Raw genomic sequence first — 27,321 nt, 5'->3', positions numbered from 1 at the left:
ATGTCATACATAATACTTGCCATTATCCAAAGACACACCTGCTTACCTGTATAAAAGGCCCCTAAGTTCGGATAATTCTATTTGAGTTCTGATACAGGTGTTTGTAAATTTATATAAGTTAATATACTGTTCATTTAATATTCAACCTTCTATTATTTTGAGCCAGCCCACCATCTTGTGACATCATCCAGTTAGTAAGGTGGGCAGTTTAATGTCAGATGAGTGATGTGAGTCTGGTGGGGATGATTCTTGTGGGATGTGATGTGTGCGTGAATGATAAGTGAGTATTAATCTGTGTTGCAGTCGCCTTTCCTAAATAAAGAAATTACCTATTTTTGAAGTATCTTTATGACTTTGGGTGATTGTACTCATATTGTCATCAGTCCAGTTCTTTTTGGTCACTTCAAGTAAGTTCATAGAAGTGTGAGGTTATTTATTTATTTATTTTACAATTTCTGCTGCCCTCTTGGCTAGATCGTTCTTGAAAAACACTTTTAAATGTTAACGACACTTTTTACCGAGATAAATACAGGATATGTAAAAGTCACTTGTCATTTCTGGCTCTACATTACTTGATATTCTTCGTGATATATGATATAGCTATTTTTTGACAGATTTGAGGTCAACAAGTCATTTATAACAGCTTAAATTTCTGCAGTAATTTTTTGGCAAATACCGGGAATCGCAGGTCGCACACTGGCACGGATAAGCAGCAGCGGTGCGTCTATTTGTTTTTATAGAAAATTTTTATTCAACATACATTTTCCAGCAAAAAGGCAATATACAGGAATAGTTGTCGTACACTGCTGCTACACTGAGGATTTTAAAGTGGAAAAGATCAAATTAAGGTGTGATTCTGCAGGTCATCTCTGTACTGCACTTCTTAACAAGACAAACCAATGCAGTTAGTTTTTAAAAGAAAAACAATCCAAATGTAACAGAGGGGGAAAAACCTGTCAATGGTACATCAGGAACGCAAAACAAACGAACAAAAAAGAAACCTACACACAAGAAATATGAACACCTGGCTCCTTCTGTACCCAACAACAAAGGCGTGTGTTTCTCTTAAATTTTACACGTTCATATTTTTAAATATACAATTCTTAAATGTTGTCTGTACAGAGCCAGCTATGCGCTATTAGGGGTGCATTCCATCTGTGCTTTAAAAGAAAGAAGAAAACAAAACCTGAAATTAACAAAGGAAAAAAGAAATTCATAGGGCTTAAAGTGTTTCTTACAATGCTGGTTTTTTGTCTCCAAACAATCCTCAAACCAGTGGGGCTCTAAGTGTCTGCAGCTCCCTACCAAGCACAGCGCAGTTACTGCTCCCAACCACCAGGGGGCGACAGATTCAATCAAGAAAGAAGAGAGGTTGCAGCTTGTGTATATGTGTGTGTGTGTGTGTTTTACAAGAGGAATGACTGAGAGGACAGGGGGACAAACCTTTAGCAACCCCCCAAAAAACTAAAAAGGAAGTCATCAGGGAGGTAACACATATCTGTGCGTGTCTGTGTGTGTGTGAATGTTACCTAGCAACTCACAATCAGAAAAAAAAAGTACTTTTGCCAGACCTGAGAAACTTCTAAGATTAATTTCCAACGTTCAAGAGGAAATACAGACAAATCGTATTTTTCCCCATTTATTTTAAACAGATTCTGTTTTGCAGATTTTTTTGTTTTTAATAATACAAGGTTTGCAGAAAGAGACAAAAAAAATTAATTTTTTCCTCCAACCAAACTAAGTGGAAAAGAGAACTTGAGCGTAAACTTGGAAATACTGATTTTTGTTGCTCTATAGGGATGGGAGCAGAAAATATAAGGAAACCTCATCATAAGAGCAAACCAGAGAACTTCAGGGTGGACGCCAGCCCGCAGCTGCTTTTGCAAAAATTATTAATAATTTTAAAACGACTGCATGTCTCCATCATTTCTGCAAGTCAGTCCTCCAAACAGCACACTCATTGACCTCTGCGCACAGCAGTGTGACGCCCCTTTGAACAACTTTATTTAAAAACGACCCCCCAAAAATTGTGAAGGGGAAAAAAAAAAAAGCTGTAAATGAGGTGGAAGTGAAAACTAAGCCTAGAAGTTCATATTTATATATGAAAATATTTATATATAGCATACATATTATATATGCTATACTGTGTCGTGATTCCTCCTAATTTTTTTTTTAAACCATAAAATCCAATTACACGTCTCCCATTTCTGAACAGGCAACAAAAAGCAGTCAACAGGCAGACAAGCCAGAAAAAATAACCGAACAGCCTCAAACGTGGAGGGAGACGATTTTTAAAAAAGGGGGGAAAAAGGGAAAAGAAATAAAATGTACAACAAAATAAACAGTCAGTGGTTGGTGCGGTTTATTTTGTGGTTGAATAATCCATCAGCTGCAGCAAGATCCCAATCACTGAAGACATAGTGCCGGTGTAGAGCTGTAGAGGTGTCCAGGCGGGGTGAAGTGATGAACACACACACTCTCTCTCAGTCTTTCTCACAATCACACACACACACACGGTTGTTGGTTACAGTCTGTGGTTATGGTTTGTTAAAGTAGGTAGGGATGAAGGCGGAGCAGGTAAGGATGAGGAGGACCAGGGGAGAAGGTGGGGGTGGGGGCTGCTTTAGTTGTGGATCTTGATTGCTTTCTCCAGGTAGGTGTAGCGACCTCTCTTTGGAGCTTTGTTGAAATGATCCAACCCTAGCCAGGGGCGCGGGTGGGACATGTTACCTGCACAGGAGGACACATCAGAGAGGCCATTAGGAGAAGTGACAGCGCCACCTGCAGTACAGAAATCACATGAACAGTAACAGGAGCAGTGGGAGTATTTCTGTAGCCCGCGTGACATCGACATTAATCTTGGGTGTCGCTGACACACCGGCCAATATTAGGAACATGAAGAAAATAAAGTCCAGTTTTAATGATTCTGGTGACTGGGTTGGGCTACACACATCAAAACTATCGACTGCAGGGGAGCTTTTGGCCATTTTGATGCAGTTACATTACAAATAAGAACCAATCACTGCTGCAGTGAACAAAACACCAGAGGTGCCGTGTCACACTTGTAAAGGAATCACTAGAAAGGCAGTGTGGTAAATACTAGAAATACACATGCCAGCCGCTTTGTTAGGTACACCTGTGTAACTGTTTGTTCTCACACACGCACACACACACACACACACTCACACACACACACAAACAGATCTAATCAGTCAATCACATGACAGCAACTCAGTGCATTTTGCCATGCAGACATGGTGAAGGTGACCTGCTGAGGTTCAAATTCAAAATCAGGGAAGAAAATGTAGCATGGTTGTTGGTTTCAGACTGAGTGCTTCAGAAACTGTTGATTTGGTGGGATTTTCCCACACAACCATCGCTGGGGTTTACAGAGGACGGTCCGAAAAAGTAAACAGGGAAGCAGTTCTCTCTCAAATAAGCACTCGTTACATCCAAGGTTACAGAAGAGCATCTCTGATTGTCATAGCCTGAAACACATGGGCTACAGCAGCAGAAGACCAGCCCAGATGGCACTCCTGTCAGCCAAGAACAGGAAACTGAGACTACAATTTGTAAAGGTTTGCAAAATTTGGACCACAAAAGATCAAACCGTCTTGTCTGAAGTTGATTTCTGCTGTGACATTCAGATGGTATAATGTGGCAAAAACAGAATGAAAGCATGGATCCATTCTGCCTTTTATCTACACTTCAGGCTGTTGGTGGGGGTTTAGTGGTGTGGGGGATATTAATACCAAATTAGCATCATTTAAACACCACAGCCTCGCCAAGTATTGCTGCCGACCATGTTTATAACCATGCACTCGTCTCTAATGGCTACTTCCAGCAGGACAGCAAATTATGTCACAAAACTCAAATCACCTCGAACTACTTTATTGAATGTGACGATGAGTTCACTTTACTCAAATAACTCCCACAGTCACCAGATCTCAGTCCAGTAGAGCACCTTTGGGATGTGGTGGAACGGGAGATTCACATCACGGATGTGCAGCCCATAAATCTGCAGCAGCTGTGTGAAGCTGTCATGTCAATGTATCTGAGGAATATCTCTAGCACCTTGTTGAATCTGTGCCATAAAGAATGACGACAACTCTGATGGCAAAAGCAGATCCGACCCAGTACTAACACAAGGTGTACCTAACAAGGTGGCCAGTGAGTGTACATAAAAGGTCTTTAAAGTTCATTATTAGGTGGATAAACTTGTATAAATATGAGCAGCCGTGACATTGAAGTGGTGCATGACGAGGCACTGTCACAGTTTCATGCTTTTGTTTTATTTTTGTGTTTGGCTCTAGCCTGGTGTCGTTCAATCGGTGCAGTATCAGTATCAGCAGCAGTTACACTGGTATCGCTCCCAGTAGCGCCGCAGGCAGTAAATACCTGGCTGTGGTTCAAAGTCCTTCAGGTTGACCTCGTACTCATCCTCATTGATGTACTGATGCCGACCCATCATCACAATTGCAAACTTGAACTGAAAACACACAGAGACAGACATCTGGTGGTTAACTACCCCCCTTGTTAACACTTTAATTATTTCAGCATCAGGAGAACGCTGTTTAAGAAGAAGCAAACCAACGACGACCTACCTTCTCAAACTCTTTCTCCTGGATGTCCAGCATGGTCTGGATCCTCCTCATCACCTCCCGAAACGACTCACCCTGCACAGAGGAGAATGGGATGGCAGTGAGTCAAGAAGAAATAAAATAAATAATAATCCCCACATTATGTGGTACAAGTAAACAAAAAACACACACCTGTCTGATCTTGAGCAAGAAGGGAATCCCAAAGGTGCCAAAGACCTCCTTATGGAAGTGAGCAACAGGGATTAGCATTTCAGTGTCCTTATCCAAGTCCACCTGGTCCAAAGGAATCTCCTGAAAAAGCCAAGCAGCACAAGAGAGATGAAGGAAAAAAATAAGCTCAGATCAAACCACTGACTATAAAATGTAAAAATAAACACACTGTTTTTACCGACACCTGGTGGTCAAAGTTTTTAAAGCGCTGTAATGACGCAAGAGCTACAGAGAAAACTGAGCCAGAAGCTTGGTATTTAACCTTTAACAAGCATGAAGAAGTAATACTTCTACTGTTAACTGACTGGCTGTGAGGGCAAAAATACAGTGTCGGCCTGACGGCGTGTTAAGTGGAAGTTAAGCGGCTAACATAAAATAAACGACACGGTGAAACGCGCTGCACAGGCAACGCCTCGCATAAACACTCACCTCTATTCTGAAGGTGCGGCTGGCAGCAGGAGATAAACATTCTAGCAGCTCGTCCTCCTGGTGAACTCCGATGATTTTATAGCTTACTATCTCTAACAGCCTGCAGAGGGAGAAGGAGGGAGGAGGCATTAACGCTCTGCAGGAGCTTCTCAAATGCAGCAAAATCTGATTCTGACATCACACCAGGGAAAACAAGAAATTCAACCAAACTAAAGGGAAAGGTGCCAGTGCAGTCACAGAGAGCAGGTTTACAGAATGAAATGGGGCTGTGCAGGCCGCGGTTGCTGTGAGGGTTGTAATTGTCAGACTATAATTTTGTGAAAAGTGTTTTAAAAAAAAAGGAGAAGCAGCACACATTTCGCACGTGGTTAGGATTAGATTAAAAAAACAAATCAAAGGGGTTAAACAAAAGCCAAAATGTTACCTGGATCAAGATGAGTGGAAAACTAAAGTGATAAACTTCACTACAGACAGTCTAGGCCACAACAACAAGCACTCAATCTCTAGTGATTTGCCCAGTGTCAAAGATAATGTTCAAAAAGCTAAAGCAGACCATAGTGTGCTCGATTTTTTAATTTTAACTCAGTTTACCATCAGATGCAAGCTCCCCGTACGGCAGAACAGCTGGAGCAGCTGTCAAAAAGTTCTGATTGCAACCACTGAGAGGAAGACAAGCAAGCCAAACACAGATGGATACCTGAGCTTCTCAGAGCCATTTTCAGACAGCTCCACAGCCTTTTTACATTCTTCCAAAAGGTCCCGCACACAGCCGTGCTTGTCAGGGTAAAGAGTAATCTCCTGCAACACAAGAAACAGTTTCATGTCTATGGTTGAATCACAGAAACATTTTTCCTTATGTAAAGCTTTTTGGGTTTTTTTGAGTGTCGTACCTCCTCTCTGAACTGGCTGTTGAGCCATATGGATTTAAAACTCCTCCTGTTCTCAAAGTCTGTTATCTTCATCTTTAACTGAGAATACATAATAGAGAAAAAGAGAGAGATAAAAACAAAGTTACTCCTTTTGTGGACTCGTAGGATGTGGCCTTCGATTTTCTTCTGCTAATCTGGGGCCGGGTCACTGGGCCAGCAGCCTAAGCAGAGAAACCAAGACCTCCCTCTCCCCCAGCCACCTCCTCCAGCTCATCCAGGGGAACTCAAAAGCGTTCCCAGGCCAGTTGAGAAATGTGGTCTCCCCCATGTGTCGTGCGTCTATCCTGGGGCCAGGGTAACATGAACACCTCAACCAGCAGACATCACAGTCAGATGCCCGAACCACCTCAACTAGCTCCTTTCAACATGGAGGAGCAGCGGCTCTATACCCGGTCCCTTTCAAATAGCTGAACCCCTCACCCTTTCTCTCAGGGAGAAATTAGCCAACCTTCAGAGAAAGCAAATTCTGCCTTTTGTATCTATGATCTAATTCTTTTGGTCACTACCCAAAGCTCGTGACGTAGGTGAGAGTAGGGACGTAGATGAAGATACAAATCCCTGTCGCTCATGAACAAGACACTGAGATAAGCCATCCACCTGAGGATGTAACTCGTTCCTGGTTTGCAGGAAAGATTTGAAATAAATAAAAACTTTCTCACAACCGTTTGTGTGTTAAAAGTTCAGGTAGTCAGAAAACATTTTTACCCCAATGACTTGGTTTTCTATCAGACAGCATTTTATATTTTATAACGGAGGAAAGACAAAAAGACATTTAAGATTACCAGAATTATTACCGGCACTATGAAACACTGAGCTCCTTTTCAGGGGAAACAGCAGTTATCTTACTCGAAAGAGAGAACAAAGACAAACTTGAAATCCTGACAGAAAAAGTAGACAAACCAGTCCTACCTGCTGGTAGTAGAGTTTCTTGGGCTGCCGAGGCTTGAAGAATTGCAGCAGGTCCCGCAGCGTTCCCTCATAGTTGTGTCTGAGAGGATTCCCTGGACCGTCCCTGTACCTGGCCACCACACCACCAGGCAGGGGGGGAGGACAACAAAGGGGAGGGAAGAAGGGTGGAAGGAGAAGAGAAAGAAAAGTGGGAGGAAAAGAAGCAAAGAAGCAGAGGTGGAGGTGAACAGCAGAGCAAGACGAAAAAAAAGAAGCACAGAGGGAGAGGGAAGAGTAGGAGGAAAAACAACAGAAGACAGGTGGAGGGGGGACAGGTTATGCAACATTTCTACTGACAACTGCAAGTAATCAAATCAAAGGCAAACCTGACAAAAGCTACGAGTCACAACACTATTCAAACGCGGTCTACACGTTCCTTTCTACATGTCAAACAGAATGACAGGATTTTGAGTTATTTAGGAAAAAACAGCCTTGAAACAACACTGCATTATTCATTAAACGACAGGCCGTCTTTAGCAGATTTTCCTGGCTCCAAATGAGCCTTCTGGGAGATGACTACGCACGTCGGCGAGATCGATCTACGTACAGTGAAGGTGATGAGTCAGTTATTTGGCCCAAATCCATGTGGTTTCCTATTCTTTCTGACCATCAGATTAAGAAGCAGCATAACACGCTTCAGTAAATAAAACACCAAAAATAACGAAACCGGTCAGAAACATTTTGTCACAGTCCCTCTATGCAGGAAAAGCCTTTGTTTAGTATAACCTTTTTTTTTGTCAAAACCACAAAAAAGGGATAATTACGCTACAGCAAAAGCATAATTACTCAGTTATGTGCAAAGCAAGAACTAAAGTGCTCTCCCTTGTAGTTGACTTCATGTTCAGTGTTGTTTCAAAGCCCTTAACTGCATTTTTCCTGACTATAAAGGCCATATTTTGGCTTACAGTGAGAACAACGGCTTAAGAAGAAAAAAGAAAGAACGACAATCACTATTATGCACTGTTATTGTTACTACATTTACGAAGAATGCAGTGTGTGTGTGTGTGTGTGTGTGTGTGGATGAGACAAGCCTCCTACCCCTGTGACTTGAAGAACTGCAGTAGCATGGGATCTGTGTTCAACCTCTGCGCTACAGTCTTAGCCACCTGACAAACACAAAAACAGACAGTTCATGACGGGCCTGTCAGATTTCACCTGTCAATCAAATTTAATGCTAGCAGGTGGAGGGGGGGGGCAGCAAAAAATAAAAATCAGTCTTTGTATAATGACTCGGCAGCTTCACATGAGTATTTTAAAAAAAATAATAAGAGTTAATCAATATTCATCCAAAGAACCTCAACCGATCGTACCTGAAAATAGTTCATGCGGTTCGACAGTGTGACCACAAAGCCGGGGTCGTTGTGGATGGTCTTGTCGCAGAAAATGACGTCCACCCGGTGGTAGAGATCCCGGAAGTAGTCCTTGGCCGTAGGCAGCTCGCTGCTGTCGTTCTCTGGGTCGTCCCTGTGGTGTTGGAGAAAGGTTGGAAAGACAGTTTGAGGTACGGGTTGTGTTGTAATGACGGGAAAACAGAGATCAGTGTGACAGAGGGAAGTGTGAGTGAAGTGAAGGTAGAGGTCAAGGACAGAAAGCGCAGGTCAAGAAGTAAATGAGGGCACAGACATAACAAGTAAAGCTAACAAGTTCTGCAACAGTTTCTCAACCAGAGCGTCATCAAAGAGAGACATTTAAAACGAAGGCAACTTGAAGCGTGTCGACCTCGGGAAGTTCTTATAATCTGGCAAAGCTCCCAATGTGAAACGCACCAAGATATCAATTTGGCAGATTTCTCAAAGCACAAGTGCCAAAACCCCCCAAAACAACTTACTTCTGGAAGACAATGATGTCCCCGTCCATGAGCTCGTCCAGGGCCTTGTCCAGAGAGACATCATAGTCCTGTATCCGCTCTGTTAGATTGGGCTTTACTTCCTGTAACACACCAAGCATCGGGGGTTATGCAGTCAATTTATCTGCTAAGTGCAAGAGAGTATTTATTTTTGTGGCAGATGTATGTATGTACCAAGGCCTACATATGACAGAGTGCAAGTGTGCACATGAGAGCCTAACACAGCTTCTGTGCCAGATAGAGGAGCCTGAGAATGTGAGAGTGTGAGGGAGCAAGTGAGAAAAAGACAGGAGTGTGTCAGCGACTGGGCGTCACAGAATAGATCACCTCATAGAGGATAAGGCTAGTTTCCTGCTGAAATCCTGCTCTCTCACACATGACTGGCAGCAGGTCTCCTGGTTAGAGGGAAAAAAGAGAAGCAAAGAAAAATCTCAAAATCTTTACGTTCACTGCAGACGAAGAATTCACACACTGCACCTTATGACAGGGTACTGAGGTTATAACAGAGTCACGCTTACTTATTTTGCAGGATATAGGTGTGTAGATATGTCCACAATAATTTAAGCTTCTGGTTTTGGGGTCATACATCTTCAAGAACAACATGACATCATCTAGAAGAGAAAAACAAAACAGGGCAAGGTGAAATCAGCAGCTATACAACACGCCTGCCAAAGAAGTGGTTGAGGAGCAGTATAGCTTCAATTTGCATAAATATTGTTCAACTGAAACACTAAACAAAGCACAAAACACCACTTATGGTTCTGCATTTGTGTCTGTTGGTGCAGTTCTCCAGCTATGCAAAGGGAAAGATTGAGCGAACTGAGAAACAAAGAGATACGTCCAAGCGTTTGCAGTTCTAGTATTTTTAACCTTCGGGTTCACTTAGTTCTACTAAGAAAGTTGTTTTTTTCACAGCAGGGCCAATTAAACTACATTTGCGTTTTCCTCGCATGTCTCTGACGTTGACCCCAAGTGGCAGCAGGCAGCTACAACATCGCACTACAAACAGTAGCATGCCAGAGCCTTTAATCAGCAGCTAAACACAGTGTTAATAATCATAAACACTCAGAACAAACCCATCAACATTCAAACCGATCAGTAACTATGTTACTGAGTAACTAGTACTCTACGTTTATGACTGTGACCTCTAAGGCATTGTGTCGATTATTCTTATCTACACGGTACCAACGCAGGCAGCTATGTAAGTGGAATCAGAGACTGACACCTGAAGAACATGTTTTCTACAAAAATGATATTTTAAAAGTTTAGAGAAAAGAAAGTGCTAAGACTCAAAGTCTGATGATGAGCGCCGATGGATGGAGAACTTACGGTCTTTATCAAACTTGGGTAACGTGGCCCCACTGGCTGCCATCTCTGGATCTACAGTCTCCAAAAATATTGTCCAGGGGTTCTCATTGTCACTCAAGTCGATCATCTGAAACACAAAAATGTTCCAATCTTTAAAAAAAGTTTCTTATGTTACATTTAACTGAGTCATAAACTCAGGAGTGGTCCCAGGAATTAAAGTGACATAAAACTGTTGCATTATACGGAAAACTTGTAAAGAAAAAAAAGACTTGTAAACAAACTGAGGATTTTTTTTATTTAATTAATTTTTTTAAAAAGAGAGAGATTTGACAGGTGATTCTATACATGGAGTAGTTATCCAGGGATTCAAAGTAAACTCAATTTAGATAATGATTCATAAAAAAAATAATTCAGGGAGTGATAGTTCCTTCTAGAACCCGTGCTCTAAATCCTGCATATTTTTGAACTGATCTTAGCACAGTTGTTCTGGTTCACTGGCAGCTTTCTTTCATTATTTTAATGCAAAAAAAACTGGCTAAAGCATACAGGAATTTTTGAAGATGTGTGCCACAGGTGCAAACACCTACCGACTTGTTGCAATCGGCCTCGTAGTCGAGCATGGCAGGTCGCTTGGTTCCGTTGCTACGGGCCTGCATGGGCCAGAGCCTCATCTGGTCCTGTGGAAAACCCTGCGGCACATCAATACAGTTTCAATTTGCGTATAAGATGTGGGAAAAGCAGAAACGTGTTGAGAAAAAGACATCAAGACTAAAATTTCCAACTGGTATTTACTGATCAACCGCAGGGAGCCAGAATTTAAGCAAGTGTGTGTACATGTGTGCTCCGCACTGTTGACAAGCTAACAAGCCCTCTCTTTCAGCCTGGGGTCCGAGCGTGAACCTGAGACACAGCATGTGCGTGAATGCGGTTTCTTTCACAAATATTAAACTTCCACCGAGCACAAGTTACTTTGATGAAAGATAAGTTTACTGACTAAACATTTCATGCATCTTGAAATCTACAAACTAAAACTCTTCGCAGTTAATCTTAAATGGTTTATTTTATTCTTTAATTAAAAAAAAAAAAAAGTTAGAAATTTCATCCAAATATCCATCACCATCAAAGAGCATACAGTCCCACAGATGCCTCACCATGGTCTGGGAGAGGTTCTGGACAAACTCTTGCAGCGTGGAGCTCTTCAGGACCTTGAAGACCGTGTACTTCACTTTCTCCTCGTCGTACATGTCGTTGCCCTGATGACCGCAAAACTGGTCCTCGGTCACCATCTGCCCAGAGAAGGAAAAGAAAAACAATTAGTATAACTGGACCAAGAACCAAAGTGTGAAAAATAAGAAACTAAAGACTTCATGCAATGAAAACTCACTCCCCCACACCCAAGTTATCTCTAGATCTCGACAAAGCAAGAGCTTCATTCTTTGTATCCACACTGGTGGTGACATTTCACTGCAGCAGTCAGTAGCTAACAGCATCAAAAGTCTTTTAAGCTTTTGTCTAAGCAATCTGCTTGTCACACACACACACACACACGCACGCACTCACTCACGCACGCACGCACGCACTCGCTCACACACACACACACACACACACACACACACACACACACACACACAAGAAATAATAATTATGTAGAGCTTTCTGTTTAGAGGGGTGCTCCACTGCTAAGACTTTCAATGAGGTGTCAGTTCTGATGGCTTACAGGCAAAGTGCAAAGCAAAGTTTCACACAGCCTCATTACAGCCTTTAAATGTTACGCTTATCACCTCTTCAGAGGAAAATAATGAGCGTAATTAGCCTTTGTGCTGCCTTAATACTCGAACAAGTAAGTAAGTCAGTGCTGAAAAGGGTAAACCTTTATCATTTAACAAGCCATTTCCTCATTATCACTGACTGCTCTTCTCCCCATCTCAACCACACAGAGACCGCCAAACCAGAGCGAGAAGACCTGCAGTTGTGCGTGCCGCTTGTAGGTTACACCGAGTCCAACAAAACACTCGAACACTTTGCTTGACAGAAAGAAGAAGCTTCCGTTTTCCGGCCCGTCGTTAGCCCGACGATCCGATCCAACATAAATGTCTAAACGTCATTACTCGTTTTCAAAAAGGCAAAACAGTTCATTCTTATCGCACTGAAATTCAGCATTCATCCACCTATGAAACATATCTGCCCCGTCTAAAGGTGCACGATGTTATACTTTGCATAGCTTCTCACGAACTAAGCCGTTTCTGTCAGGCCTCTTATGGAGGTCGACTTTATTGGGTTCAAGTTCGAGCTTCAACAGAACAAATACACTGATTAATATGAATAAATAATCCGAGAAGTACCGTACGAAGTCCTGCACCTTTACACACTTTAAGCAATAAACACCAAACCATCCAGATTACAGTATGATGGCGTAAAACGGCACAAGCTGCTAGGTGTGGTGTTTCGACACAAATGTGGCTCTACCTGAAATCCACAAACACAGCTTCAATTTTCTCCTGTACTTCCTACACTGTAGGTTTCTCATGTGCTGTATACTAAATTATTCAGCCACCCAAGTATTTTGATCGCAAAGTATCAAAGCACCACAGAGCGCTTAAATAACCTCCGATTCCCTACCTGGACCTGCATGTAGAGGTGAGCCTCTTGGCGTTCCTTCCTCTTCTGTGCCTCCACCCTCTTCTCCTCCTGCAGACGCTCCACCAGTTGCTGGGGGATGTCCACGTCGGTCATCGGCTGGAGCACCTCGCCTGAGTGTGGGTAAAACGGCAGAAGTGATAATTTAGTACAACAGTATTATTCACTACAGTCACCTCCATGTGAAACAGGAATTTTATTTGCACTCATCAGCTCAGAGGAACCCTTCATGTGTTGCTGGGAAAGTTTCTCATACCGATGTTTTTTTAAATGACGAGTGAAGAAGGGCGGATGTTTACTTACTGAGCTTGGACTCACGGATGTAGACCAACATGTACGCGTTGGTGCAGTGGCGGACGGAGAGGTCATCGTCGTGCCCGCCGTAGTTGTGTTCTATGGCCTCCTCCTTGGTGCATCGTGACACTACGTCATCATCAAACTTGCACCACTGCAGAAAGAGACAGAATGATAGACGGAGACAGATGGTGATTGCAGGATGGGGTCCCAGCCAGAGATGAGGAAGCCAGAGGAGGATGAGGAGCAGAGGCGAGATAGGGGTGGGGCAACCACCAAGGATTGGAGTGGAGGGGAAAAAAGAGAAAAACCAGAGAGCACTTAAGACAATCATTGTCACACAAACCTAAATGCAGAATTAAAGTAACATCACACTGATGTGTGTATATCAGAGGGGTTTACTCGATGAGTATGAGATTAAGAGTCTGAGCTGAGAGCTCGTGTTTACATCCGACTCTTTACACTAACACATCTTTTCTGACAGCGTTTATTCCACTAAACATCTAAATTGTGAAACATCCCTTTTCTTACATTAGGTGATATCGTCTCACCTGTCAGGAAGCTTGTGTGTTCTGTCATTTTCAGTATAATAATCACTGCAGACCTGGGAGGCACTTATTCTGACTCTCAACCCTTGAATCTTAATGCATGCAGCTGTATGTAATTAATAAACACTTAAGGTCAAGAGCCAAGATAACATAGCTCTGAATTCCTCCATAACATAAACTCATTTTTGTTTTTTTGTACATTTGAGCATTTTTGGTGAAAAGTGCAGAAAAAAAATTGTTCTCACTATTGGATCCTTGACACTCACTTTGCCGTCTCCTTTGGGGTTAAGATAGACGACGTAGTGACCGCCATGGTTGTCCCCGCTGTGGACTAGCACAGCGTGGAGGATGTAGTTGGCTGGGTCCTTTGAGTCTGGCTTCTGGAGGAACTCGTCCAGAGGTAACTGGTCTGGAAACTCAAATCTAATGAGCACAGAAAGATGGCGAGGCGTTAGAGACAAAGAAATTGAGAAGGAAAAAAAAAAGGATGAGGTAAGCAGCAGTATTTAAAAAAATGGAAAGGTAGAAATAAAAAACAAATAATGTGAAAAAAACAATGTGTAGATTAATACAAAAAGGGTCAAATATCAGCCAAAAAGTAGCATAAAAATGGAAGAAATCAAGCGTAAACTTGAGCATATTCAAAACTACTGTCATTCCACACCCACACCTGTGTCTCCATGTACGTATACAAAGCCCTCAGGATGCCAGTTGGCTGTAGCATCATCACAAGGATGAGTCAGAGCTCATCGAAATGGCACAGCAGAAAGTTAGCACTTCTAAATGGTAGCGTTTGCTACAAGTGTCACATTATTTCTGCTGGATTTTATTTTTAACACCATTAACTGTACACAGATCGATGGCACAGAAAACAATCTTGCTTCCTTTCTCACCGTCTGAATAAGCGAGGTCAGGGCAAGTTTTTCACGAGTGTAAAGCTCAAGTGACATTCCTCCTTTAACCTATGCTACAATGGAGCAGACCTTCTCTAAAATTACATTCGAGCAGCACAGTTACCGTCTCATTGTGTGACGGGGAGTGATCAGGGTGCGTTCTGCACAGTAATTCACAAGTAACCTTACTTCAAAAACTATTTTTAAAGCATCAGCTTGTTTTTTCCTTACCTGTCATTGATCTTGATGTTTTGGTCGGTCTGTGGATCGTACATGAACCTCATCAGCTGCAGATGGAGGATCGGAGGGAAGGTGAGGAACTTCACTCCCTTTTCTGCTTCCTGCGACGCAAAACAAAAATGAGTCAGACATCTGGTGAGGACATCCCATTGACATTAATCCTGCCATTATAAACCCTTTCAGCTTTAGGCTGCTCATTTAAACCATATCAAAACAAGGCAGGTAAACAAGCTCCAGATCTTATTTTTAGAGCTACATATTTCTGTAGCTTGGCAAGAAAAACCGGAAACCTACTGATCCATTTGAACACGTCTAATTTTTGGAACACCAAATATTTTTTCACAATGACATAAAAACTAAAATTTTAGTCCACTTTGCTTCAATACCAACAGCATGAAAGCAACAAGAGCCCACAAATTGCAGAAATACTTCACCTGCAGCCCGTGTTCTCCTGCGTCATATTTGTTGTCTCCATCTAACTGCTCGGTTGCCACATAATCTTTGAATGACTCAAAGACTGGAAAGAAGCAAAGATTATATTTAGAAAATCGCCGCTTTGATATGTGTGTGTGAAAATCATGATCATGCAGGACAAATGTGCCACTGATCAATAAAACACCACATTTATGCTACTCACTGTTCTTCTTTCCTTTTATGCTAAGCTGGATGTCATAGTAGTCCTCTATCCGCTCGGACCTGTAGTCCACATGCTTACACTGGATATATGACTGCAGAGTGACACACACACACACGCAGAGTCAGACTATACGATATGAGAGGCGAGTCAGAAACATTATTTCTCATCGGGTCACGTCTTGATTTACCCTCAGTCTATTCTTAAACTGGCCTTGTTCCAGGCTACATCCTGTGCTGTGTTAGCCTACATCATGTCGCTGTGTTTACAGAATCTACTGTGCGAGACGTGCTGCAGAGACATTACTGAGCAAAATAAACACTATAAATTTCCCCTCATAGGAACAATATTGTACAAAAGATATGCAAAATATGACCATAACTAAAAGGGCGAGTCAGCTAAGAGGAGGAAGAGACGGAGAAAGAGAGATGACATACCACCATCTTTCCTCTGAAGAGCTTTGGGATTGTTCCCTCAACACAAGTGCCTTTCATTTTGTTCTCTACGTTGTCCAGGAGCTGCAGTGCGCGCACACACACACGCACGCACACGCACACACACACACACACACACACACACACAAACAGTAAATACTGTCAGCTGTTGTTCACCGTGCATACAGGACCTTTTTAAACGTGTATAGGAAACTCACCACTCTGCACAGCTCCTGCACATCATGTTGCATGAAGCTATCTAGTGTTTCCCACCTGCACGTAAAAACACAAACACCAAGTGAGAGAATACAACCAACCGTCACAACGCTTATTGTGAAATTCTGATGGTTGAGCCACATGTCAAGCATGCAAGGATCTAATAGTTTTGCTTACAACACATATAATATTCTAAGCAAGTCCTAACTTACCCAAAGGACTTCGTGAGCTTCTTGGTGCCAACCGGTTTGTCGCTGTGTTGCAGCTCGTAGAAAACCCTCTGCAGTGCCAGGGGGACGCTCTTAGAGGAGTCATCTCCTTCTGTGGGCATCATGTAGACCGCCTGGGAAGGATAAGGATGCTCCAGGATTACAACTTTTATATAAAACTAATCATCTTAAGCTGACTGGACTATTTTTGTGAAAACATTTACTATATTTAAACTCCAGATATGCTACTGGAAAATTTCAAAAAGCACTTTGATCGTAGAATTAAAAGAGCCAGCATGGGAGCAATGAAACAAAAGCAGCAACTATAGTAGAACGTTACAAATAAATAAATATGCATGTCATAAAAATATATATATTTTTCAATATGTAGACGACGATATTTGAAACTGTTTCAATGCTCATTTCCACCAGGGTCATTCGCCCTGGGTCAGTAGCATTTTCTTGGCAGTAGGAAGTTGGCAAGTGCAGAGCTTAACAACTGAGCTTGTTGGCTAAAGAAAACAGCAGTCGTGTCTATTGGAAATATTTCGCATTTGGGGGAAATAAACACAAGAAAGCCGATATACAAGATCCACTCATTTAACCAAGCACCTGAAAGGTGGAACTACTATATCAAGAATTAAGAGCTTTGTGTGCCTCATGTCACATTACAACCTGCTTATTCTTACTTGGATGAAAAATTTAAAGCTTTATGACCGTATTGAAAGTGGTGCTGAGAATCAGGGGGTTTAAAGGTATTTTAAATAATCAAATCTATTATGTTAAGAACCCTATAACAGATAAGAAAAACAGCCACACACAGTCATTAGAAGCCACAAAACAAAACCTTACCCGTCGTAGCTGGTTGGTGAAGAAGAGTGTCTGTAGCAGGCTGTTCATGTAGCAGGTCGCTCCTTGGTTCTTAAGTCCAACATAGCCTGTGTGTTTCTTTGAATCCCAGCTGGTTACAGAGACGAAAAACTTCAGTTAGTTATAAATCATAAACCCTGAACAGAACAGAGAAAATGCACATGGGAAATAGTTTATAAAGACAAAAATAAACGACTCAAATAGAACACAACATACGCCACTCCGTGTGGGGCATCCGCCTGGACGTAGACTTCGAATGTAACTTTGTCGTCGTCGATGAAGCCCCTCTCTGGATCGGTCACATCCTGAAATGCATCATTGCGAAACAGTTAATCTTTTTAAGAATAGCAATTTGTAGTAATGAAAGAATACAACCAGGCCCAAACAAAAGGTTAACAAAGTGGTAACTGCTGAGCGAGAAGAAAAAAAGAACCCCACCAACACTCACAGCAAAAATATTCCACTGTTTCTTTGACAAAAGTAACAGTACATTAATTTCTGACAGGTTTGTGTACTTACACTCCAGGACATAAAGTTGGAGAAACCCCAATCGTTCTCTTTGTGGAAGAACAGGTGACTGATCCTGCGGCTGAATGACTTCTCGTCGTCTTTGTGGTTAATGATCTTTAGCATGGCCTGTGCGTGGCAAGACCATGACCTGAAACACCAAAGACACGACACCTGAATAACTAAAGAACTGTTTAAAAGTTGTATTATTTCCTCAGGAACATTTTGGCGGCACTGAAATCGGCACATTTAGAAGACTGCGTAGGCTACGACGTTAAAACATAGGAGAGCAGGACCAGCAACCTGTGCAAACTTATGAGCCAAGTAAGCCATCCAACACTGTTCCACTTCAGCTACTGAAAAACATAAAACAGTGTTGTGCACGGTAACAGGATAAAGCATCAGATGCTAATTTTACATCCTTCCACACCATTAACCAAGATATACCCAAATCACCAACAGCATCTATGCATCTCTCAGAGTGGCATTACAAACTGAATCAATCTATAAGCCTCACATTTACATCTGTGCCCTCCCACAGCTTTCAGTTTACACACCAAAGATATATTAAGAGAAAATATAAACCCAAACACACAAGGGTATTTAAAAACAACAACCCCCACCAGGGAAATAGGGCTGACAGCACATTTTCTAAATGAAGTTACGCAGCTGAGTTGCACAAAAAAAAAAAAGAAAAGGGCAAAAAAAAGTGACATTCGATTGTGAAAAATGATATTTCATTGTGGGAACTGGCAGCTGTTTGTCTCAAGAGCGGCACAGAAAACAAAAGCTGGGTTGCCACCAGAGCAGTGGTTAAAACCAGCAGCTGTGACCCCGTTAATGCAGCAATACCCAACCGCAACACAGGACGGCTGGGCTGTAATGTCGGAGCACGAAAGCTGTGCAGGTTTCAACTCCTGCTACTTCACACAGGGAGCGACGGGAAAGTGGTGAAGGCTTTAGCCTGCCACGATCAGCGAATGTGAATCGTCTCGACGACTCGATAACAATAATTCAACAACCACTGTGTGGCAATGATGAAAGAAGGTTCCCAATCCAACTGTGCTCCAGTAATCAAAGCAAGCCCCCCTTTACATCAATGCACCTACAGGAGCAGTTATGATTGCGCCATGTTGTTTGGATTTTTGCAGCTATAACACAGACAGTGAAATGGAGCAAAACCTGCGTCTTTTTCTTGAGGAATAATTTGCTCTGATGTTTTAAAGTATTTTGACAACACCAGTAAAAAAAACAACAAAGATGTCATAGGTGTAAACCTTCAAACAGCGGGCTGCCTGCTGCTCTGGCAGGTATCCTTCTGTATAGGACACGAGTGAAGAAAAAGAGCAGAGTATTTAAAATTGGTCTAATTGTGTAGTTAAGTTAACATTAAATACCAGAGCTTTGCTAGTCCCAGCTATTAAGCAAACTGGGAAAGAGAAAGATGCCGCTGAAAAACTATGGAAGAAGCTTTGACTGTCTAATAGGACGTCGAAAAGCACAGAAACGATGCAGCAGGATTGCCTCTTTACCTTTCACTAAATTAAAAACATAAATCCAGTTCTAATCCAATTTCACCAGCTCCAAACTTGACTGTGTGCAGTCTTAACAAATATGTTTTCCCATTAGCAGCTGCATTTTACAAAACAGCAATAAAAAGCATTTCCACTGCAGTCTCACAGTATGGGATAACTGCGCCGAGCTGCTGCGGTCCTGCCAGGTACCAGAGACGACCACAACCACTGTGCGTCAGGCCTCCTGGCTACACACTAAATCCTCACTTTCACTTCATTCACTCAGAACATCATATATCACATGAGATACTTGAGAGTTTTTACTGCAGCTTTGGCACATCTCAATTCGGGGCTCTAGGTAAACTACATCCCTCGAAGCGGTGTAGTGGATAAAACATCTGCAGGAAGTTCTTCACAGCACCACTGATCCCGACTTACAGTAGAAAAACCTACTGCAACTTTCAAAGCAGCAGAATTTCCAAGAGAGCATAAAGTGAGTTGATAATCACAGCTTATATCAAAAGGCCCACATCCCAAATCCCTCTTACGTACGTGGAATCTGACTCTGCATTACACTGCAGGAAGAAGCCCACGCTCTTCTGGTGTGGTCGGTCAGGATAGAAGCGCGGCATCACCATTATCTTCCAGGGAAGGTTCCGGACAAAGCAGGACGGGCTGAGCACTGACTCGCTCAGGCGGCTGAAGCGCTCCACCACGAACCGGAAGGTCGCCTCCGACCGCCAGCTAGTGTCTGTGAGAAGACGGGAGGGTGACGCGTTAAGAGGGGGAGGAGAAGATTTGGTGTGTAACAGATTCCCTCCGATTCACTGAGAACTTTTAATTCAATACAGCACTTCTACTTTATTTGCCCAGTGATCCAAATAATTGGGGTCAGAACTGTCATTATTCCAGGACACCTGCAATCCGACAACAGAAATTCGAGACAGAGTTCCACCCCACATGTTTTGGCAGTAGACGGTTGCTGCAGTCGAGCAGGGGTTAGCCTAAACTGCCCACTATGATGCAACAGTGGTGCAGCACAGTGCTGCGGCACCATTTGATTTTTATTAACCTCATAAGTTATGGTTAACTCACGCTAAAGAATGTAAAAGACATAATTACAAGTTACTTCAAACAACTTCTGAAAACTGGCAGAAGTAAGAGAGCTTACAATTACATTAAGTTAGACAAAATACCGTTTAAATTTAATTCATACACTGCCAATAAATAACATGGACAAGAGTCTTTATGTTTTCCCACTGACAAGCTGTCAGCATTTGAGTTACTACATATAAAGACATTAACTTCAGGTGTAATTTCAACCAGACGACCTACAGTTTCTTCTACTCGAAAAGCTTCAAAGAAACTAAAGCGTTTGCAGAGGTGCACATAATCCTCACCATCCTCCATGTCCTCCTCTGTATTGTTGTGTCCGTCTGCCATGGCCACGTTACCATTGATCACTGGGTTGGCGGGGATTCTTGGAGGATCATCTGTATCCCCAGCTACACAGGGAGAGATAAGCAACATAATAAGACTGCATGGATATGGCGTTCCTGGATAGATTAACATGTTAGACACCCCCTTTTTTTTTCTCTTTACTTGGGGTAAATGTGGCTGAAAACTCTGCATTCCCAACTTGCAGGTGTCAAAAGGTCAGGAACGTGCAATCGAAAATCCCTCTATCTATATCTATATATATCTATATCTATATATCTATATATCTATATATCTATATATATATATATATATATATAGTGGGGGATGCTTCTTTTACTTTTTTCTTCACTTTAATGGGAAAACCCTGCTGACACGGGATTTTAAGCCTCCTTTCTCAGTCTGTGTATGACAGTGAGAGCAACAGAGAGTGAATGTGTGAGTGTGTATACGTGTGTATGAGCATAACAAAGGCCCAGCGACACCAACAGTAGGCTGGGTAATTACGGATACAATGCAGGATTAAGCAGCAAGTCATCATTCAGACAAAACAAACGCGTACAGGGGACAATAATTATCCCAGCTCGGCAGCTCGACACACAGTCTAATTTACCAAAACACGCCGATGAGGGAATCAGATGCGCACTGAATCGACTTCAAGGAGTGAGTGAAATCTGCCCGGATCCTGTGATGTCCCAAAATGGGTTGCTTTGTCACCTCGTCTCTCGCGCAAAGTTTTGCGTGTGGCACTCCTCTGTGTCGGTCTAGAGGTAACGCTGCTGACCGAATCCTCCAGGAGACTGACCTCATTTACCCAAGCAGATTACACCATGCTATTGGGCTCCGTCAGTCAGCTCCATGACAACCTTTTGTCCCGCCCACTGTGTCAACCTATGCTGAAATGTATTTATTAACGGATCGTTCACCAAAAACTGCAACAGTAAGAGCTGGGTGTTTTACTTATGGGACAAAAATCCACAAAGAGCAAGACTGCAGAGCTTACCCCGACTGGCTTAAACTATAAAGAGAATAAAAATGAACCCCTGTGATTTAGCTTAAGTCTCACTATAGCTGCAGTAACCCTCAAGTGAAAAGTTTTTAGAGAAAAAAAATATGCTAATCTTTTCTAATCTTATGAAGCTGAAATCCTTTGGACTAAAAGTAGCAAATGAAAGTTTGTCAATAATCACACTCAATCTTCTCCTCTAATATACAAACTTTATGCTGAGCAAACGGAAAAAACACTCCAGATGTGTGGTTAACCCACACCAAAAAGGTTATAACTGCATGGTTGATCTTGTTACAGTGACTTGGCACTAGGAGGCTACAATGCAGTTTGCTGCATCAGGCCACACTAAGCTGTGTTCCTGTACTTTGAGCAAACTGGCCCTAAATGCCCATAAACAATACTAAGTCCTCACCAAGGTGCCAATTGTACCCCTTAGTCTTGTATTTCTTAGAACCTTTTGAATATAAAGGCATTAAGATTGTTCAACATTAATTTTTAGAGGGACCCATATAAAAGCTTGGCCAACCATGTGACAACAACAGCCCTGCTTTTAAATTAGAGTGCGGAGACACACAAAAAAACAAAAACACAAAAAGAGGCAAAATGATTTAGCTTTGCCAAATGAGTGATGGTGGGGCTGCAACTGCATGGCGCCTCATACCATATCGGAAATGGAGTGTGTGTGTGTGTGTGTGTGTGTTGCTTCTGAGAGAAGTCAGAAGCACCAGAAAAAGTGAGCAGTTTGTTATGTCAACTTGTCTTCACTGTCCTTGTAAGGCTTCAGTGCACCTAAGGATAAGGTATGATAGGAGAGGGGGTGGGGAAGTCCGCTAAATGCACCTGCTACTAGTGATTAGTGTTACAATGAATCATCAAACAATGCAAATGTTGTGCCTGGTCATTTCTTTATTTACTCCACAGCATGCATGTAACTGCTTAAGGTCATTTGTATAATACGTGCTCCCAAATAACAAGCAAAAGCGTGTGAAAACATAGTAAAACTAAAAGGTCTGAATGACGCAGTGAAAGTGCCCACTGGTCCATACTCAGCCCCAAGTTGACATCATTGTAAACTTAATAAAAATGCTGGTAATGCTGGTGTTGTGTGTGCAGACTGCTTAAATGACCGCCTCGGACTCCAAACTGAACCCCAAAAACGAAAAAAAAAGAACAAGAAAAAAAAAACAGATCATTAAAAATGGCGAGCTCCATGCCTTTTGGTCTTCCATACAATGAAGCAGCAAATCCCCGCGCTGCCTCTGTGCGGGCCTGGCTTACCGCAGCGGCAACTACCGTTACTTGCCAGCGTTGCTCCACGTTTCACGTAACGACACTAAATACCAGGATATAAATTAACATAAAACGGGATAATGTACGCTTGGTGTTCCACATTGTTATAATTTCAGCAGGGATAGCTAAAAATGTAGTGTGTTAGCTAACACAGGATTGACGCATCTGCGTTCCCGTTAGCCACCTTAGCAAACACTAGCCACAGATTCACCTCAAGGCCTTTATTAGCCAACATTAGCTGGAGTCAAGAAGTACCAGCTATTGATGTAGATTTACTGTTAGAGGAATCGTTTTACCCTCAGCTGCTAAATTATAACCGTGAGATAAAATTTAGACACAAGCTAAAAGCTCGGAGAAAAAAATGCAAGGCCCGGCTCTCGGGCAAAAGGCAAAATCTTAACGATGCAAAATACAAGCCACCATTTTGGAACGCCACACACCCCCTCCGTGCACTAGTTGGCTAGCTAGCTAGCATGCTAGCTAGAGAAAGAACGTAACGAGGTGCGCCTTGGAGCTAATTGACTAGCTCAATATTAGCAGCCGCGCTAGCACCGTTCTTCGCGTTTTACAAGGCGTAACGCGCAAAGTGGATGTTAGTGAAGCAGATACTCTGTTACAATATGGTAACATGTCAAACTTTGGAGACACACCTAACATATTTTTACCCAAATGGTCAACCGATCTCTTTAGCCATTTAGAAACCAGCATTTAACGTACGAGCAATCACACGATGCTAACGCACACGCTCTCACTGTTAGAGGCTGAACCAACGTCACTTGTCGAACAACAACTAACAGACTAAAGTTTAACGTTATCAGTAAAAAATAAAAACATATATATCACTACTTTATTCGCGGGAGAAGTGATGAACGCAACTAGCGATAGCTGTCAAAATCACCCCAAAAGCCCACACAGCCAAGTCAGAGCAGAGAGATTAATTTACCTTAGCGTTGGATCCGTGTTAATTGCAACACTAAGCAGACTGTTTACAAACACTTGGGCCACCAACAAGCATCGGGCCCAGAATTCTGTGAGTGCAAGCGGATTCTAGACGGCGGTGATTTGGCAATCTCGAAGCAACAAGCCGATGAACTGTTTATTTGGAGATACGGTTGCCGATCAGAATGAATGATTTATGCGGCTAATCTGCGACAATGTGCGGGGAAAATGCCACCGGTTCTGGATAAACCTGCAAACAGCTGAATATTGCAAGCAAACGAAGATCGTTAAGGACTCGGTTTGCTTGTAACGCAAAATGAGGTCAGCTGAATACAAGTATGCTGCATCGGACGCACAATCAGCAAAAAAAAAAAACAACCGGCTATCTCTGCTAGCTGCAGGCCTCCGTGTTTACCGAGATGTTGGGCTCAGTTAATGCGGATAAAATTCCGTGCATTTCTCGTGCAAATGTTAACTTATGGCACAAACCTGGTTAAAAAAAAAGATTAATAAAAAGTCCGTTCACTTTACTCGGGGCCATTACTTACCTTCCATCTCCATGTCCTCCGGTTCACTGAGCTGCTGCTCGCCGGCTTTCTGTTGCTGCTGCTGCTGCGTGTGGTGATGGTGGTTCATGTTGGCAGGTGGCGGTGTTGTTGTTGTAGGTGTGATGCGGTGTTCCCTGTTTTCTCTGTTGCCCTCGACCTTGTCCAGGGTCGACTCGGTGGGGAACCGGGTTCTGGACTGCTGGTGAGGTGTAGTGGGATGCGGAGGTGGGGACAGGTCGAGCCTTGGCGGCCGGGCCTGCTCTGTTGCAAACTCGGCCTTGTCCGCTGTCAGCGCCGGGGAGTGAGGAGGGGAGGTCGGCGGGGGAGCGGGTAGAGAAACGCGGACGTATTTGCTCGCTATTCGCCCAATCTCGGCGCCTTTGGTGGGTGCGAGTCGCTGGTTGACGGCAGGGGTTGCGATGGATGTAATTAGGGGAGGGCGGGGGGACTCCGAAATCGGAGGCCCGCTGAAATTAGCTAAATCAATCCGGGTCTACCCCGGGAAATGTGGGGCAATAAGAGAACTCTGAGCACGACCTGCACCGTCAGGTACAAATACCCTGTTTCAAGCTAGCGCTAAGCTACCTGACACTAGGCAGCCAAATGGTATTAAAGGTACGACAATGAAAACAAAGGCTCATTTGCTATACACACACACATTCAACAACTTTGCCTGCGATATCCCCAGTCTGTGTGCTCCTCCGATTGTCCCTCGTCTGGGGGAGAGCGGAGGAAAAAGCTATCCATTCAAACCAGCTTCCCAATACGGAATAGCACTGATGTTAACGTTAATTTAGAAGTTCACGGAGACGAGAGTTTGCGCGGCCCGACATAAACCAAAATCCTCCAAACCGCCCTAACACGACAGACGACGAAACGCTGCAGCAGCTCGTTGCATTTCTAGCTATTCCCCTCGCTTCTCGTGAAGAATGTGCCCGGTCATACAACGCTAGCCTGAGCTGTGCGGCTCCCTCAACCCGCTCCTCCCGTTTGGTTTGTGATGTCTGAGGTAAATCTCAAAATGGCGGTCGCGCTTTTCTCTGAAATGTCACATCCGCATGGAGATCCAAACACGGGCCCATCCCCGAGCCAGCTTCTCCATCCACGCGAAATCACACAGGCCGGGTCGTGTGTGTATTAAAGGGAGAGGAAATATAAGAGCTAACGACAATTATTACACGAGTGGGATTGGTTTAATGGCTGTACGTGGCGTGACATTGATTTGAATGGGAGAAATCGCTGAGCTGTGGGGCTAAACTGTGTAAATACGTGGTAATAGCGTGTGTGAGACGTTTTACCCAGCAAGGTGACAAAACCAAAAGTTTTCATTGAGCAGTTCTGAACAGATTTACTTAAAAAAAAATCCGTGCTTTCAGAAACATTGTATGGAAACACAACATGATTCAGCCAATAAAACTGTAAAACCACGTGGTTTCCACTGGCATTAAAGACAGGAACGCATTTACACAAGCGGGACTTTTATTTTATAGTGAACACGAATATTTATTTTCCAACTATTGTGCCTGCACAGCTGTGTTAAATTAACTTTTAATATCACACCATGGACAGCTCGAGTCATTGCCAGTTATTTTATTTATTCAATTTTGTATTTTAATGTGTGTTTACCTGGTTATCAGTTTCATTCAACATGTGTGTTAACTTTATGGACTTGGGTTTTCAAGAACTTGCGTGCACTTTCATGCTTGGATGCACTATATTACTCGAGATTTAACTAAAACAGGACAATTAAAAAAAACTGAAATGGAAAAACAACAACTGCGCAATGTATTTAGAATATAATATCATATCCACCAAATAAAATCTACTGCCTTCCAAGGTTATTATAATAAGAAGTCCAAAGTAAACTCGATTCCAGTGAAACATGTTAGTTAACTAAAAGTATAAAATAAACTTTTGAAGGAAAGTAACTAAAATCAAATTTTAAAAAATGAGGTTTAATTTATAGTTTGATTATAACAACAACAACAATACTACTACTAATAATAATAATAAAGACTCTTTGTTTATTCAGACTCTTGATGCCTGCAACAGTGGGTCAAATGAGTCAGATTTTCCTAGGTTGTGCCTGGCAGTTGCCCTTCATGCAATAGTAATGAAAAAAGACTAAAACTAACACTGAAACTAGTAAAAACTAAACTACAACGTAACATTTTCAAACAATAAAAAATAAACTGAAACAGGAAAATCAGCCGACGTGAACTAAATTGAATTTAAAAGAAAAGTCAAAAACTAATTGGAAAATACAATACTATAGTAAAACTGCTGCCCTCCTGCTCTAAGACCATGTTATTTACTTAAGAGCTGATCGCCTGCCTGGTCAGGAACGCGTTAATAAAGTAAATCATCATCATCATCATCAACTTTATTTATAAAGCACTTTAAAAACAACCACATTTTGTGGTTGTTTTTTGTGCATTTTAAATGCACATTTTGGATTAATTTCCAGATTTTACTATTAACAAGTATCTTTTTCTTCTTCTTCTTTTGGCTGCTTGCTTTAGGGGGCTCCATCTCACCTGTAACCCCCATCATTCTCCTCCACCCATCTTCCGTTGTGACAGATATGATATGCACCAACCTTCTGCATATCATCCTTCACAACATCCACAAATCTTCTCTGAGGTTTTTCTCTTTTCCTCCAACATCTTCTATCCAAGGCATCCCAAACCCCCTCAGCCTTGGCTCTTTAACTTTGTCTTCTGTCGTCAATCTAATATGTCCTCCTGATGTACTCAACCAACATATATTACAAACTATTACATTGTCAAGAACATTGTCAAAAAGCAACAATACTTTTAATGCATATATAA

The 27,321-nt window shown here is 42.4% G+C and overlaps 1 protein-coding gene across 4 annotated transcripts; it reads right to left on the bottom strand.

Moving 5' to 3' along the window:
- Positions 1–727: 727 nt before the first annotated feature.
- On the bottom strand, positions 728–25,620 carry usp7 (ubiquitin specific peptidase 7 (herpes virus-associated)). Of its 4 annotated transcripts, none has more exons than XM_005943593.3 (31): positions 24,491–25,620; positions 20,668–20,772; positions 19,820–20,018; positions 17,766–17,904; positions 17,463–17,551; positions 17,229–17,337; positions 16,380–16,510; positions 16,170–16,224; positions 15,955–16,035; positions 15,521–15,611; positions 15,318–15,400; positions 14,875–14,984; positions 14,017–14,173; positions 13,212–13,356; positions 12,891–13,021; positions 11,423–11,557; positions 10,859–10,960; positions 10,293–10,398; positions 9,482–9,574; positions 9,291–9,358; positions 8,946–9,046; positions 8,428–8,581; positions 8,156–8,223; positions 7,079–7,187; positions 6,131–6,208; positions 5,938–6,038; positions 5,241–5,340; positions 4,773–4,892; positions 4,605–4,676; positions 4,399–4,489; positions 728–2,730 (listed from the first exon to the last, which is right to left on the bottom strand). In XM_005943593.3, the coding sequence occupies exons 1-31, from the start codon at positions 24,576–24,578 to the stop codon at positions 2,624–2,626; spliced, it is 3,318 nt and encodes a 1,105-aa protein (XP_005943655.1). In that variant the 5' UTR covers positions 24,579–25,620; the 3' UTR covers positions 728–2,623. The 4 variants fall into 4 exon arrangements, with proteins under 4 accessions (XP_005943655.1, XP_014195998.1, XP_014195999.1 ...); XM_014340512.2 differs by having other exon boundaries at positions 13,996–14,173; positions 24,491–25,619; XM_014340513.2 differs by having other exon boundaries at positions 7,079–7,181; positions 13,996–14,173; positions 24,491–25,619.
- Positions 25,621–27,321: the final 1,701 nt, after the last annotated feature.

Source organism: Haplochromis burtoni, unplaced genomic scaffold (assembly GCF_018398535.1).
Source record: "Haplochromis burtoni strain Fernald_Lab_line unplaced genomic scaffold, NCSU_Asbu1 Contig_379, whole genome shotgun sequence".
Lineage (NCBI taxonomy): Eukaryota > Metazoa > Chordata > Actinopteri > Cichliformes > Cichlidae > Haplochromis > Haplochromis burtoni.
The sequence above is the reverse complement of the archived record's forward strand: the minus strand, read 5'-3'. Positions and strand labels throughout refer to the sequence as shown.